Raw genomic sequence first — 17,367 nt, 5'->3', positions numbered from 1 at the left:
CATCTAGTTTGCCACGCCCTTACAGCGTCAGCAGCGGTACTAGAAGTGTCAAGTTAAATTTGTTTACCAAAACAAAAGGGCCTCTACATGATGGCCACTAAAAATAGTAAATTGCTGCAATTAAAGTTATTAAAATAATTAAATGAGAAAAGTGACTTCAGCGCCTTTGGAGTTCTAGTGTATTTCTATTCGAATCAGGGAAAGAAAACCCTACAAGAATATTATAATAAAATTGAAACAATCGATACCGCCATTAAATCAACGGCAGCAACGGTTGATGACTATAAAAGTTCAACGAAAGCGATAAATAGTCTTGTGAGTCTTATGACACTCACCAGATTTATAGACGGCTTATCGGATGAACTATCATTCAACGTGAGAAGTTATAGACCAGAATCACTGGAAGAAGCGTACGAAATCACAGTTCAATATTCAAACGCCGCTTATAGGCAAAAATTAAACAAAAAATCCACACAAGACCGCGGTAATTCGAGGGAGAAAGAATATGACACCCCACATCAGCCGGTCGATTCAGTGCTCGAGTCAGACGATGATGAATATTAACGTGAAATGTAACAATTTTATACCTTATATTTCAATAAAAACATCCAAAGGAGAAATGAAATTCTTGGTCGACACTGGTGCGAACAAAAATTACATTTCCCCCGAACACGTGAATATCGATAACTGTAAAAATGAAACTGGAATCCGAGTAACGAACATAAATGGAACTATAACTATTAATAAATCTGCTTCATTTGACCCTTTCCAAATTAACAAAAAGCAATTTTTTTTTGTTTTTAAATTCCATAAATATTTTGACGGGTTGATCGGCTACGAGTCGCTCAGAGACCTCAATGCTCAGATCGACATAAGAAAAAACACTTTGAAAATTGGTAGAAAAACCTTCCAGATGCTCAAACGTTTCCCGGATAATCATCAGAATATCAACATAAACGAGCAAGAATTCCAGTACATTTCGCTTCAAACAAAAAAAGACGGTGATTTTTTAATAACAAATCAAATAAATTATAGCTCATTTAAAATTTTACCCGGCCTATACAGAAGCACCAATAGCAAAGCAAATGTGGCAATCCAAAATATTTCAAAATGTACTCAAGAGATTAATTTAAATCATGTCAAATTAGATAACGATTCATTCGATTTGATAGAATTGCCAACGCAAATTGACCCGACTAACTATAATTTTCGCGATGACCACATGAATAATGAAGAAAAAGAAGCACTACAATAGGTTTTTAAGCGAAACAAAGAAGTTCTTTACACGGACTCCGATAAACTTTCGATTACACACAGAATTAAGCACAAATATCGCACTACAGATTGCATCCCAGTGCACACGAAATCTTACAAGTATCCTTACGCGTTCGAAAACGAAGTTCAGGAACAAGTAAGAAAAATGTTAAATGACGGGATAATTAAAGAATCAATCTCACTATACACGTCACCTGTATGGGTAGTCCCGAAAAAAATCGATGCAACCGGTCGGAAAAAGTTTCGTCTAGTCATAGACTATAGGAAACTTAATGAAAAAACAATAAACGACAAGTATCCAATACCGAATATTACAGATATTTTAGATAAACTGGGTAGAGCTACCTATTTTACTACCATTGACTTAGTGTCCGGCTTCCACCAAATTCAAATGGCGGAAGAAGAAACAGAAAAAACAGCATTCTCTGTAAACGGAGGAAAATATGAGTTCACTCGTATGTCATTAGGGTTGAAAAACGCCCGGCAACCTTCCAGAGAGTTATGGACTGTGTATTAAGAGAACTAATGGGAAAATGTTGCTTCGTCTACATGGACGATATAATCATATTTTCCAGCTCTCTCCAGGAACACAAGAAACACATCGCCCAAGTTTTACAAAACTTGAGAGAGGCTCAATTAAAAATTCAACTTGATAAATGTGAGTTCTTCAGAAAAGAAACTCAATTCCTAGGACACACTGTTTCTGAAGAGGGTGTGAAACCAAACAGTGACAAAATAGAAGTCATTAGAAAATGGCCAATACCTTGAACAGAAAAAGAAGTTAGACAATCTTTAGGAACATTGGGTTATTATAGGCGATTTATAAAGGATTTCGCTAAATTAGTATAACCACTTGCAGCACTACTCAGAAAAGATGCTGAATTCATAAGCTACAGAGGAAATCAAAGAAAGCTTTGAAAAATGCAAACAAATTTTGACTTTAGACCCTGTGTTAACATACCCAGATTTTAACAAAGAGTTTACACTAACAACAGATGCAAGCGACTTTGCAATAGGCGCTGTACTTTCGCAAGGGTCAGTAGGTAAAGACAGACCTATAGCTTACGCATCAAGAACTTTAACCCAAACAGAAGAAAGATATTCTACAACTGAAAAAGAATTTCTCGCAATTGTATGGGCAGTTAAACATTTCAGACCGTATCTGTACGGACGCAAATTCAAATTGTTAACAGATCACCAACCTTTGACATTTTCTATGACTAATGCAAACCATAGAATCATAAGAGGTAAACTCGCGTTAAAAGAATTCGACTACGAGCTAATATATAAACTGGGAAAGCTAAATTCGGTAGCTGATGGTTTGTCTCGAATTAAAGTCGATGAATTGGGTTTTCAAACTTAGAAAAATTCAATGATTTTATATTTTTAAACAAAAAAGCACCTTTTTCTAAGCCTCTATGATTTTTTTCAGATTTTTAGAGCTTTGTTTTGATACCTAAAATCAATTTCAAACAGATTTATTCAAATCACTATTTGACAGCTGAGCAACTGCTTGACAGCTCAGCCCAGTACAAAATCCGACGAGGGGTAATTCGACAAATCGCTCCCACACAAACTTCAAATTGATTTTTAAATAGGTTCCCGGGCTCCAAAATTCATGAAAATTTGGATTTCGGCTCAGTTTGGCGTGCAGATTCAGAATATGGAATTATCTCAACATCGCTTAAAAAGCCAATTGAATGCGAACTCGCAAGCATCGATGGACGTCGAACCTTCGGAACACGAAAAAGACACCGATCAAGAAAGCGATGGAATGACGGTGCACTCCGCGAACTCTAGTGACGATTATTACATACGTTACACTGAGAGGCCTATAAACTTTTTCAGAACCCAAGTTTCAGAATAAGTGGTAACGATATCAACACGTACGAACAAATCTTCCCCAGATATCATAGACACATAATCGCCAAGAGCGAATTTACAGAAGAGGATATAGTCGATACCCTTAAGCAAAAACTTAACCCTAGAGGAATGAGTTGCATTAAAATTCCTATATCTCTAGCTCAATTACTCCAAGAAACATTTAAAAAACATTTCTCATCTAACAAAATCTATAAAGTATGCATTTCAGAAACTTTACTACAGGACGTGAGAATGGACAACGAGCAGGACGAGCTCGTGAGAGAAACACACAACTATGAGCACAGAGGGCCCAAAGAGAACCGAATACAAATCTTACAACAATATTTCTTCCCACAGCTCGACTGAAAGCTTAAAATTTTCTATGAATCTTGCGATATCTGTAAAAGAGCCAAATATGACAGAAGGCCACCAAAATTAATTCATAAAAGCGTATTTGGAGATAACCCTTTCGATCGAGTACACATTGACATATTTTTTCTTAAAGGGCAAACGTGGCTTACTATAGCTAATTCTTACTCAAAATTTGCAAACGCGATCCCATTGCCATCCAGTCGATATAAAAAACCCTATTACAGAGCACATACGATATTTTGGCAGACCAAAAACTATAGTAGGTGACCAAGAGCCATCTTTCAGGTCAATTGATTTTATCGGGTTTTTGGATGACTTAGGCATCGAAATGCATTTCGCTAGTAATTCTAACTCCAACGGAATAGTAGAGCATTTCCACTCTACACTTATCGAAGTTTACAGAACGAAGAAACCGAAGTTCAAAAATTTGAATACAACAGAAATGATCAACATCGCGGTTGACATTTATAATCATACATTTCATCAATCGACGAAACGACAACCTCGTAGTTTAATTTTTAACGAATCAAAAGTCATAAATATGGAAGAAATTACAGAAAAAAGCATTCGGCGGTAAAAGTAGAACTTCTTAAGAGGAAAACTAAATACGAAGAAAAGCACGAAAACAAAGAAAAACCTAAGCCCTTTGAAGCCGGAGAAAAGAAATACGTTAAAATATCTCAAAGGTTAACCAAAGATAAAGACCCATTCAAACTCATGGCAATCCAAAATGATAACGATTTAACATTTCGCGATACAAACGATATTAAAATCCATAAAAACCGAATAAAAAAGTAATAAAATAATCAAATCGATAAATCTCTAATTTCAGATTCATATCAATCGTCACTGCAACAGTTTACCAAGACATTAGCAACCATAATTAATAACCATCAACCTACATAAAGTGATAATCAGAACAGGATACCATAGAATCATTCATAAAGTAGATCTCAGTGATGTACAATCAAACTTGTTATATATTGAAAATGTCAGTAATCTATTAAATTTGAAAATGTCAGTAATCTATTAAATTTGTGAAACGTATTGAAGCAAACAAGCAGATCACCGATGTAGAAGAAGTCCATCAGGCACACTTGGAGAACTTGGAGGAGATCGCAAGGATCCAATTGCAGCTGTCCAATTCACAAATGATCGGAGGAGCCACTATTGCCTCCATAACCATTTTTCTTTTGATCATAGTCTATCTTCACAGATACAGGAAGCAGTGCTTTGGTAAACCAACAAACACCAAGGCAGAAATCATTGCGGACTAGGTAACCAGTCTGGAGACGATATCATCAGAGGGAAAGCCAACACCTTCAAAGTTCATCCCTCTCCCAAGGCTTACGAGGTTAGAAGTCCAGAAGAAGTCGAACGAGGACGCCCGACACTTAAGGGGGGAGACGTTAGGAGGAAGCCGGCCCAGAACCCCAACACCAACACAGATAGAAACACCAGGGTGGCAACATCGACGTAGCAATAACAAAGTAAAGCGCCATGCCACATTGGACGAACGATCAGGCGCTATGAGGAATTGCACTTTGGCAAACGCATAAACTGATGACACGCATTAATCGATTCGACCGATCACCCGATCGACGACGGACACACAGAGGAACAGTCACCAGGCGGATAGGTTTGCTGAATTGACATAATGAGTTTATAAAAGCCACTTTCAGTGTCTAGAATAAGTTAGTCTTAATCGTGAGTTGTAACTTAGTGTTAAATTGAATAAAATTGTTTTTTTTTATCGAATGCTAGACAGCATTCTAATTATATATATATACCGATCAGGATAACTCTGGCACGGCTCGATTCGTATTCATGGTAGCAGTGTTTATATGCAGAAAAAGTTACGAAAATCATTTAAAAAAGTATAAAAATTGTGAAAATACTGACTATTTATGAGCCGGGAAGAAATTCTGCGTGCTCGAAATGAAATCAATCTAGAGTGCGTTGCTGCGATGACCTCAACAGTTGTCAAACCACCACAGCTTGGCAAGACGAAGTTTGCCGGGACAGCTAGTATATATATAAAATGAGTTTGAAATCCCTTTGAGGCAACAAAACTCACAAACGGCTGAACCGATTAGGATGGCTCTTGCACGGTTCGATTCGTTTTCATGGTGGCTGTGTTTATATGTACAAAAAGTTACGAAAATCCACTAGAAAAGAAACAAAATTGAAAAAGAACAGATTTTCTATGAGCTGCTATTTTGAGCTCAGCAGTTGCCAAACCACCACAAGACGGCAAGACAAAGTTTGCCGGGACAGCTAGTTATATATATATATATATATATATATATATATATATATATATATATATATATATATATATATATATATATATATATATATATATATATATATATATATATATATATATATATATATATATATATATATATATATATATATATATATATATATAATATTAGTCCATTCCAAAGCAACTGATTTGTTAAAAATACAATAGTTTAATTCAGTTTCCAGTGATTCTGCGGTTATCAATAACAACATGTGCTGAAATAATTCCTTAAAACAACGAAACAACGTGTGCTCTCACTCGCAGTGTTGCGATAAGCCTACGCAAGTTTCCCTCGGCTAACGAAGAACATGCGTGTTTATACAATCCACTATAAGAAGAATAGTTGATAAGGAAAGGTCATAACACAAGACGAGATAATCATATGTTCTTGATTATACACTCAATGTGCGCACATGTTTTACCGGTATTCGTCACAGTCACATATCTTGTGATTAAAAATAGATAGAATTTACATTCCAGCAAATGTCGCTATGATGATTTCCCTTCTTATGTGTAGCATAATGATCCTAAAAAAATAACTTTCCTTAATGTTTCCAATATGTTTTACTTTTTATACACATTTGAACCTTTTCCTTTTTTTTCTTAAAAAAACAAATCTTTAATAACTACCAAAAGATGATTAATTAATTATTGTACGATACCAATAACACATGTGTATCTTAAGACAAGTTAAGGAAAACGTTATATTGAAACCAACGATTGCATGCTAAGCTCAAAAGTCGATACATATTTCTGAAAATGCGATCCAATTAATCAGCAATAATACAATGGAATTCCCATCGCACTAGGTATAGCTCATTTCTCTCACTTTTTAAATTGTCTAACTCTTCTCTTTCTAGGGCACTTAATTGCGATGGATTATTATGTCTGCCTCATACACGATAATATTTGAATAGAGCGTGTAGTGAATATTATAAACAGCTGTCAATCCATCGCTAATGAATGGAAGTTAATAAATAATTATTAAAAAGAACTATCGTTTATAAAACATCATACGGAAACATTTAACTTACGCAGTAGAGTAACAAATAGGTTTCGATCATCGACTTGATCATTATCTGTCTTTTTGATCCCAAGGTGGAAAGCTATATTGTCAAAGGCACTTGTTTGCTTCTTGAGATGCTTTTTCGCGTTTGCAGTTGCCGAAGAATTATTCTGATGAAGACTGGTACTATGAACCGTATCAAGAGCACCATGCTGTTGAGTCGCGTTCTGCTCTTTGATAGTTGACTTTATTTCCGTCATAGTGTAAAAATTATCCTTCTTGTTACTGGAAATTACAATGTAATTTGCACAACCGACTGAACTGGCCTTAGTGAAACACTTCAAATGGAAGGCGACTGACTTCGAACAATGCTGAATTACCACTAAAATCTTTAATCTGAAAAAAAGAGGCTTATAATAAGCATACATTTACTGTGGTGTCTTATCAATTTCATTTGAGCTTCCTTCGTATTGGGAATTATACTGATAACACTCAGAAAGGAACATGGGAAAGCGCAAAAGAAAGCCAGAATACGGCAATATGTTTCTGTATCTGTGATCGCTCAACATCATGTGAGTTCAATCAACATTGATTTCCCGTATATTCGTTGCCGGTGCAAATTTTTGTACTGTAAGACATCGACGAAGATGATAATTATTTATAAAAACTAGCAGTACCAGAGCGCATTTTGCCCCTTTTTTCAATGATCAGCGTGCTAATCATGCATGAAGCATTGACGAATCGGTAGAAAATGTGCTCGGGGTGCCGCTAGAAATCATAAGTCATGCTGCCCATGATCGCATAGTCGACGTAACCACCATTGACAATGTCAGCATTCACAAGCTAATATCTATCAATTGTGCATAATTGTGACCAGTTTTATTCAATAGAGCACAAGATCTAATCACTAGCTAGATGTCAAAGTGAAAAAATATCTTAAACTTTCCATTATTCATTGTAAAAATTTTTGGCGAAGTTTGCGTAAAAAACTCTCCAGAATTTTTAGGCTATTATACCGGTCATTAGCTGGGCAAGGGTCATGCGAGTTCAGGTCGTAAATGTTATGAAGATTCACAAAATTCTGTTTCTACGCGATAGTAAAAAAAAAAATGCGTTACTTCGAGAAATTACGTAAAATTATTCCAAGGGATTTTTTTACCCGATTAACCCACAGCAAATGCCCAAAATCAAGGGCCCCTTTAGTAACAGCTGTAAAGGCGTGGGTATTTAACATGACCATGCTGAGGGTGACGGTTTCGATTCCCGGTCAGCCCAGAAACTTTTCGTAATGGAAATTTGCTTGGGCATAGAGTATCTTCGTGCCTGTCAGGAGCTTTTCACAATCCAATAAAGATAACCATATGTAACTGTGTAATCGAGTTCAGTTCTACGCCTACTAGCGACAGAGATAGTCAAGTGACTTCGTAGCTTTTAGGAATAGAAGTGCCCGTCTAGCGAATTGGCAATCGTGAGCTCGATTCTCACCGGAGTGCCTCTGTTGTGCAATTTTCAACATTGTAATTTTCTTTTGGCTTGGTCAGCCAAAGCAAAGAACAAGAAATTGACATTCAGTTCGCATCATACTCTTTGTTGCGGCGTGTTGCAGTGGACTGTAAAACTGCTTTTCTTCTCCCGGCTGCCTTGATTGCAGCGCGCCCGCCGGTCTCACCGATTCCCCAAGTGGATTCGGTGTATGGAAACTGCCATGCAGCGACCGACGGACCAGCGGCGAACTCCATAGGGTGGGAAAACTATCTCCAAATAACTCTAGCCCTGAAAAGGACTCAACCGGACACGCAGGCGACTGGCGGACCAAGGGAATTTCCGGCTCAGAGACAAACGACACACACACTGGTTTTTGTTCTAATTCATTTTAATGTCACTAATTACACTATTTACAGACTTTTATTTTGGCCGTCGGCCCACACATTTCTTCTGCCGGGCTCGGCTCGCCGGCTTGACTTCTCTGCTGTTGCTTCTGTTCACTACGAGATGCGTAACGATACTGATGCTCACCAAGTAGCGCTTCTTCTGCTCTCGTCCTCGACGGCCGTCGTCGACGACGATGATGGTTTTTTCCTCCTTCTCAGCGTGGCGATTGGCTCCTTTTTGGGGGGTTTCCTTCATGCGAAGATTGCGTGCTGCTACCTCGATTCGCTTGCGCTTTCTTCACGTGAACGATACGTGCTCCTTCTTCAGTTCGCAGCGTTGCGGACTGAACATGCTGCCACCCGGGAAAAGAGTGACACAGGTGGCTCCTTGGAATCCTCGTCCTGATGTGTTCTTCTTCGAGGATGGGCAGGGGTGCCAACTTGTGGATCGGCCGCTTGAAAACGCTGGTGCCCACACGAAGAGGAATGTGCAAAAAGAGGTCTAGAGTTTAGAATAGCCTCGATTTGACACAGCAAGGTCGCAAATTCCATTATTGTCAGAGAGGCGGACTAATAGACTTTCTTCAGTACAGACTTCACGCTTTTAACGCCCGCCTCCCATAGCCCTCCAAAGTGAGGTGCATTTGGGGGAATCGTGGTCCACTTAATCTCCTTGACTTGACAGAACTGTGATAGCTTATCGTTGGTTAGGTCGGAATTGAAGAGCTCGTACAACTCACGAAGCTCTGATCGCGCGCCGATGAAATTTGTTCCGTTGTCGCTATACACTTCCTCGGGTACTCCTCTTCTGGATACGAATCTTTGTAGTGCTGCCAAAAACGCTTCAGTGGATAGGTTCTCCACCACTTCCAAGTGCATTGCCTTCGAAACCATACAAACAAATACGCATATGTAGCCTTTCACTGGAGCTGCTTTCCTGGCGGTTTGCTTTCTGTAGATAGGTCCAGCGAAGTCTACTCCAACTTTCAAAAACGTAGGTGCAGCGGTGATGCGATACGACGGCAAGTCTCCCATGAACTGCTCAGCAAGCTTCGGGCTTGATTTGAAGCAAGTGATGCAACTTCTCGTCACCTTTCGTACCGTCGATCTGGCGTTCAGTATCCAGTAGCGCTCTCTTAGGGCTGTGATCACGCTACTCGGACCAGCATGCAGGTTTTCTCTATGTACCGCTGCGATGAGTCTTCTCGTTACGGGGTGCTTGTCCGGAACGATCCATTGATGCTTTACCTCGTATGCTAGTTTGCTGTGACGAATTCTACCTCCAACTCGTAGTAATCCGTCGTCCAAGAAAGGGTTCAGATTGCCGATTCTCTTGCATGGCTCCCCCGCTTGCAGGCGATCGATTTCATCCTGAAGTTCGCTCCTCTGGATCGCTTGGATGATCCGCTTGTTTGCCTCCTTCAGTTCAGAAATCGTGGGCGTCGTTGCAGTGCTTCGTTCACCAATCTTACGGCAGTTGTTGATGAACATTAAAACGTAGGCGATAATCCTTTGTGTCTTCCGAAATGACTCAAACTTTGTCAATATCGGAAGCTCCTCGTATACAGTTGCCACGTTGACAGATACTGCCGACTTCAGTTCATGAATCTCTCCATCTTCCAGAGCTGCAGGAACCACTTCGTCATATGCTGCACTGCACAGGAAAAACGGTCCATTCCACCATAGGTTGCTCGTCGCGAGCGCTTTCGCTGGCATGCCTCGCGATACAATGTCTGCTGGGTTGTCTGCAGAGCGGACATACTTCCAAACATGTTCTTTTTCGCTTGTAATCTCGGCTACACGATTCCTCACGAATACTTGCAGGCAGTCCAACGGCTTGTTTAGCCACGCAATGACCACCAGGCTGTCGGACCAGAGAGTAACCGAGACGTGTTTCAATTCCATCGCGTCAATCACTTTCTTAACCAATCGATGCAGGAGTAGAGCTGCCATCAGCTCCTTACGCGGGATGGACATAGGAGTTATGGAACAGACTTTTGACTTGCTTGTAACTAAGCTCGAACTCGCAGTACCATCGGAATGCACCGACCGAAGGTACACGCATGCTCCGTAGGCTGTATTTGACGCGTCTGCAAATCCATGGATTTCAATCCTTGCCACTTCCTCAGAAATTACCCGCCGAGGAACTCGGAAGTTCTCTGCAAGTGGCAGCGCGTTCAAAAAATATCTCCAGTCGTCGAGTAGCTCTTCATCCAGCCGATCGTCCCAATCCATTTTGTTCTTCCACAGCTTCTGCATCAAAACCTTTGCGAGAACGATTACTGGTGACAACAAGCCGAGGGGATCGAAAAGCCTTGCTATAACTGACAGAACTTGCCGTTTTGTCGGTGTTGGATTGTTGCAGTCAGATTGTGCCCGGAACAGAAAATCATCTCCGACCGGATCCCACATAAGCCCAAGAGTCTTAATTACCTTATTGGCACTAGAGTCTTCAATCTTCACCAATTTATCTCGATCCTCCTCAGGAATAGAGTCCAGGAGTCGTTCATCGTTTGCAGCCCACTTGTGTAGATGAAAACCTCCGCGTTGCAGTAGCGAAATCAACTCTCGTTGGAGGCCTCTCACTTCTAACAAATTCTTTCCACCAAAAAAAAGGTTGTCCACGTAGAACATCTTCTTCACCAACTCCGCTGCCAAAGGATATTCTGCTTCCTCGTCGATTGCCAGTTGATACAGCGCATGAATGGCCAGAAATGGTGCTGCAGCTGTACCGTACGTCACAGTTTGAAGCTCCAAGACTCGCAGTGGCTCGTTGGGATTCTTCCTGTAGAAAATGCGTTGTAGCGGAGTATGACACTTGTCCTTCAACACTTGCCGATACATCTTAGCGATGTCAGCGCTTAGCACATACCGATACATGCGAAACTTCAAAATGATCGTCAGCAAATCAGGTTGAATTGTAGGGCCAACCATCATCACGTCATTCAATGCCATTCCACCAACCTTTGCCGATGCGTCAAACACGACGCGACACTTGGTAGTCGTATTCGACGGCTTGAGTACCGCGTGGTGCGGTAGATACCATCTCTGCAAACCAACAGGATCTTCCGCTTCATGCACTTCCTTGCAATGTCCAAGCTGCTCGTATTCATCCATGAATTCGTCGTACTGCTTCTTAATGTCCGGGTTCTTCTGCAATTTTGCCTCCAGTGCGTAGAATCTCCTCAGCGCCATTGGTATCGAATCTCCAAGCTGGCTGATTGATTCCCGAAGTGGAAACTGTACTACGTATCGACCATCTTCATTTCGACGAACTGTAGACTGAAAATGCTGCTCACACTGTTCAGCTTCAGTCATCACGCACTTCTCACTGGAAACACTTTCCACTTCCCAAAACTTTTGCATCAGTTCGTTTAAAGAGTCACTTGATGGTGATGCCACATTAGAGTTCACAATTGTTCCACAAAAAGCACTAGCATATTTTCCACCAACCAACCAGCCAAATTGCGAATCTCTGAGCGTAGGCAGATCTTCTGATAGCTTCAGACGACCGGCCTTGAGTATATCGTCGTACCATTCCATTCCAATCAGCAAATCCACTTGTCCTGGACGGAAGAACGTAGGGTCTGCCAACTGGATTCCAGCGGGAATGTTCCATGTAGCAGCGTCAACCTCAAAGGTGGGCAGGTTTCCTGTTACCTTCGGCGAGACCAAGCAATCCAACTCCATCTTGAAACCATTCTGCCTCAAACGCACTTCCACCCTCGCCCTTTGTCGAACGCTGGATCTGACGCTGTTGATTCCGGTGATTGGAATGTCGATTTCTTCTCGATCCACTTGCAGTTTTTCCAACATCGCCTCCAAGATGAAGTTGACCTGGGACCCGCTATCCAAAAGAGCGCGACATGATTGCGGTTTTCCATGTTTGTCCAAAACGTTGACCATTGCAGTTAGCAACAGCACTTGCGAAATTGGCTTCTCGACCACATTCGAAGCCACGGTGTTAGGTGTACTGCTACCCGGAACATTTGCGTTGTCTGGCTGCGTTGCTTGCTTTGGAACCTGCTGCTGATCTGTCCCACTGAATTTCTGGAACTTGAATTTTGCACTGAACCACCTTCTGTATGGAGCAGCGTATTGAGTTTCTCGAGAATTTTTAGCATTTCGACAAGTTTCTCTTCCACCTCTAGGTTGCGCGCCAGGGTATAATGTGTGTTGGGCACTTTGCGACGATTAACTCAAATCCGCACACCAGTGCACAATTTGCGCGCCGATTGCCTATGCGCCAAGTTTTTCACTAGCCAAATCACTGTTAATCAGTGGTTTAATGAAGTACAAGCGTTGTTACCGTCAATAATATCCCTGTTGTACATTATTTCCAAACATAAGGAAGTTCAATGTTTTAGACAAAAAATGGAACCGAACCCTAAGAGAGATAGAGCTCTTGGCACGAACCATTTTGACACTTGTTTATTTACATTTTGTATGGCGCACAGCCCGGCGCATGGGCAGTCGGCGCACGAGTTGTTGGCCGGTATGCGGATTTCAGAAAAGATTCGAAATATGATGCTTCCGTTTGCACTTCGAACACGTCTTGTTCGATTTACATTCTCCGCTTCGGTGACCACGTCGCAAGCAATTGAAGCACACCTGTTTATCACGCACCATCTTCAATCGATCCTCCGCCGACAATCCGTTGAACGTAGAGCACTTGAACGCCAGATGGTCTCCTGCACAGAACTCACAGCTGCTTGATGACACCACGTTCACCTTCACGTTCGACGACTGCTTGCCGGACACGTGTCCTTTGGTTGCACCACGCGCGGATTGTTTGACCTTACTATCACTAGTGGACTTTTGACAACGTTCAAGTACGGAAATGCGACCTTTCAGAAATTTGACAGTGTCCTCGTATTCAGGCAATTCCCCATGGGCGACCGAGGATTCCCACAACTTCTTTGTCTCATCGTCCAACGCATTGGATAGGATGTGCGTTACGATTGTATCTGATACCCCAGTAAAATCTAGACCCAAATGTTTCAAATTTTCGACATGACCAACACATGAATCGACCAACTCTCTCAACTCAGAGTGGCTTTCTTGTGACATTTTTCTCATGTTGAGTAGCCCAGAGATGTGATGATCAACCATTCGTCGCTTGTCCTCAAACCTTTCTGCTAAAATTTCCCATGCATGGTCATAATTGCCATCAGCGATGGTTTTTGCATCAATTATGTCAGCTGCGTCCCCAATTAGAGCCTTTTCCAAATGGTAGAGCTTAATTCGTGGCGGATCATTCGATCTGTCGACCACGTCCCTAAACATGACTTTGAATTTTTCCCACTGCTTGTATTTGCCATCGAAATGCGGAATGGCACGAGGAAGCGACGGTTGAACCACAATCGGTTGTTGGTTACGATTCGTTTGACTCAGCATCTCGATCCATGTTTCGAGAGCGAGGGAAATGTCGTCGTACAATGTTTCAAATTCAACGTACTTACAGTCTTGATCCTGTCTCTTGCTCGGTGGGCAAACCGCCATGATGCGTTCATGGTAGTCCGAAAACTCCTTGTAGGCAGCTTCCACTTACTTCTGGTGCACCTTGATCTGCGGCAGCGTAATCTCCTCCTGTACGATTTGATCCATCATGTGCTTGACGCGTGTCAGCTTCGCTTTTGCTGAGCCACGCATGCGCACCAGCGCGTCGAACTCTTCCACTGCGTCGTCGTTGCTGGCGGCGGCGGAATTGCTACCACCACCTTCCATATTCTTCACGGGTGTGCGCTTCGGCGGCATGATTCTTAATTAATCACTAGCACTTGCACTTTAGTCCAATGTTCATTGCAATTAATCACTTCACTTATTCGATTGTCCAGTCTTCGCTTTGCTTCACTTTTTTTCCAACTTTTCTTGCGGTGTGTTTTTGTCTCCAAGCCAGCCACTCCACTCAATCACGCCCAGTCGCGATGCGTTCCAGCCAGCAGCGATGATGAACCAAACCATCCGGCTCGAAGGACCAAAACATGTTGCGGCGTGTTGCAGTGGACTGTAAAACTGCTTTTCTTCTCCAGGCTGCCTTGATTGCAGCGCGCCCACCGGTCTCACCGATTCCTCAAGTGGATTCGGTGTATGGAAACTGCCATACAGCGACCCACTATGGGGCGGCTCCATACAAAGTGGTGGCCAAAAATATTTTTTTGATTTTTCCGCATTTTTTGGAAGTATTCTAGTAAGATTAGCATAACATTAGTCAAATTTATGTATTTACATCACATCTGGAAGCTGTAACTAGTATTTAACCCAGTTAGGAACTACTTATTCCTGAACAATTACCTTAAACGTTTCTTTTTAATTTTTGAGACAGTTCAAAAGCAAATCAAAACTACAATAAGATTGCCATGCATAAGATAAAACAGGAGAGGTGGAGGTAGAAGCACCACACCCCTCTCCCCCTTCGATGCAAATCTGACCCCCTCCCATTTTTCAAATTTTATATAAGAGTATTGTTTTATCGATCATGTATTTTGGTAAAGAATTGTTTATCTGCCAAGAGCCGCCCCTCCAACTTATCTGCCACCACATCGCCCCCCCCCCCTACTGTAATATTTGTTCAAACTCGTCGAAAGGATACTTTTTTAATATGCTTCTATTATTTTACTGAACACATATCAACATCAATAACTAAGTTGGTGATTTGTCTCCATTTTTTATACTGCAGGAATGAATATACTGCTAAATAGAACATCATTTTCATTGATAAACTTCCATCACAAATTTTATTAATTAAGTTTCAAGAGACAGAGTTTAATCAAATTCACAAGCAATATCTACTTATTTTTCTGTTCAGGTGATATCATTCCATATATTTTTTTGGGAATTGTAAACATTTTAGATTCACTTTCACGATTTTTGAGAACATGGCCAGTCAAATTCACCATATTTGAATCGTTATGTCTATTTCATTATTTCTATAGTGTCCACATTACCGCCAAACATAACATCGTTTCCAAGTTCCGAATAAGCGTCGCGCCAATCGTTATTTTGTTTTTCAAACCTTTTTTTTTGCGTGAGCCTTTTGCTATGCATTGTAAAAATATTTTGAAGTACAGTAGACGTTCGATAACTGCAACATGTTTGCGTTTCACTGAACGAATGAAATTCGATAACTGCAAAAACTGGCAGATGTCATAGAACTGTAAGTTGCTGCAGAATGCAGTCAATATGCATTTGAAAAACATTACATTGCAGCAAAAGTGCATGAGAAAAACATCGCATCGCTGTTGACATTTCATTATGACGGATAGCGGTGCGATAACTGCAAAATTGTTGCACTTAGCGGACTTGCAGTTAAAGCTTTTGCACAGAGCGAACGTCTACTGTAGTCGTTCTTCTTTAGCAAGATCAAAATTATATTTTGCCTTGATATAGTCAATTACTTTTGTTGCATTGACTATTTGAGATTTTTTTAGATTTAAAGTAACACCACAGATAAACAGACGTCTTACTCTACGCAGTTCCCATCGTTTCCTTTTTTAACGCAATTAGCATTGGACGATTATGTTTTCGTGATGATGATTTTTATCGCATTTTGTCCCAAGTAATATGTCTGTTTGTCTGTGGTAACACGATGCTCCTATGTGCCATATTACCACAAACAATTATTTTTAGATTTGTTTGCGTTGAATTAACTACTGTGCTATATTCACGTGCTAGCGTTGAGGTTGAAAACGAACTTATAAATTGAAAATATTATCCTTATCTTTTAAGTACAAGTAGGTAGTTTTTAGTAAAATTAATATATAAGATGTGGCGTTTCTTTCCCTGTTGCTAAATATGTATTGAAAATATAAACAAAATTTTCGTGAACAAAAGAAGTATTTCAGTCCAGATGGGTCGATACAGTTTATGTATGGAACGATAATTTTCGATCAGTTTTTACCCATTTTTGACATAAAAGTAATTAAGTGTGTAACATTTTTAAGACTTAATTTTACAATTGACAGTACCACCTTTGAAGCACTGTTTAATTTGTACGATTTTTTTTGTATGTGCTCGCATAATCAATAATCATAGTTAACAAAAAAATAATTAAAAAAATCAATTTTTCGGGCTTGGGCCAAAATGACGCTCATCCGCAGCTATCCGCAGCTGGATTCACGTTCCGCAGATACTATAGACCTCAAACTAAACTGTGGAGGCGGTCTCTTGAGACTGCTCGACTCTGCTTGTTAGATATAGACCAACTTAGGCAAAAAATGTTGTTTTTGTCAATAATTACTCATTTTTAACCAATTTCAATTAACCGTGTAACCCCAACAACACACCCATTTTAAAGTTCAGACAATAACATTTCCATCGGTGGATTCAAATCCAAAATTGAACCGTTTTTTCACTGAGAAAACTGCATTTGTTTAAAATGCATTTTTTCTACAATTTTCACTATTTTTCTAAGTCTGATATCTGTGGCGCAATGAGTTTCCATCACAGAGGGCTGAAATTTTGGGAATCTAGGTTTGAACTATCTGGCTCTCAAATGGTATATAAGACACGTCATTCAAAGCAAGTCAATTTTTCGATTTTTGGCCACCACTTTCCCCATAGTGCGACCGACGGACCAGCGGCGAACTCCATAGGGTGGGAAAACTATCTCCAAATAACTCTAGCCCTGAAAAGGACTCAACCGGACACGCAGGCGACTGGCGGACCAA

The 17,367-nt window shown here is 40.7% G+C and overlaps 2 protein-coding genes across 3 annotated transcripts in view; both read right to left on the bottom strand.

Moving 5' to 3' along the window:
* The window catches only part of LOC134288118 (lysosome membrane protein 2-like), a 94,007-nt gene extending 86,785 nt beyond the window's left edge, over positions 1-7,222 (bottom strand). For both annotated transcript variants that reach the window (XM_062851869.1, XM_062851870.1), the window contains exon 1: positions 6,856-7,222. In XM_062851869.1, the coding sequence (XP_062707853.1) occupies positions 6,856-7,087 (232 nt within the window). In that variant the 5' untranslated portion in view covers positions 7,088-7,222. The remainder of the gene's footprint in view (positions 1-6,855) is intronic.
* A 2,046-nt stretch (positions 7,223-9,268) lies between these two features.
* Positions 9,269-14,200, bottom strand: LOC134286589 (uncharacterized). Its single transcript, XM_062848223.1, has 2 exons — positions 13,242-14,200; positions 9,269-12,779 (listed from the first exon to the last, which is right to left on the bottom strand). Exons 1-2 carry the CDS (start codon positions 14,198-14,200, stop codon positions 9,269-9,271), a joined length of 4,470 nt encoding a protein of 1,489 aa, XP_062704207.1.
* Between the last annotated feature and the right edge of the window lie 3,167 nt (positions 14,201-17,367).

The sequence above is a fragment of the Aedes albopictus genome, chromosome 2, assembly GCF_035046485.1.
Source record: "Aedes albopictus strain Foshan chromosome 2, AalbF5, whole genome shotgun sequence".
Taxonomy (NCBI): domain Eukaryota; kingdom Metazoa; phylum Arthropoda; class Insecta; order Diptera; family Culicidae; genus Aedes; species Aedes albopictus.
The sequence above is the reverse complement of the archived record's forward strand: the minus strand, read 5'-3'. Positions and strand labels throughout refer to the sequence as shown.

What these genes read in the sequence shown, in the direction of transcription:
- LOC134286589 (XM_062848223.1), bottom strand. Translation starts at nt 14,200, where the DNA reads ATGGCGGTTTGCCCACCGAGCAAGAGACAGGATCAAGACTGTAAGTAC. An exon ending in TCGAACAAGACGTGTTCGAA is followed by an intron (nt 12,780 to 13,241) that starts GTGCAAACGGAA and finishes TGCTCCATACAG; the next exon opens with AAGGTGGTTCAGTGCAAAAT.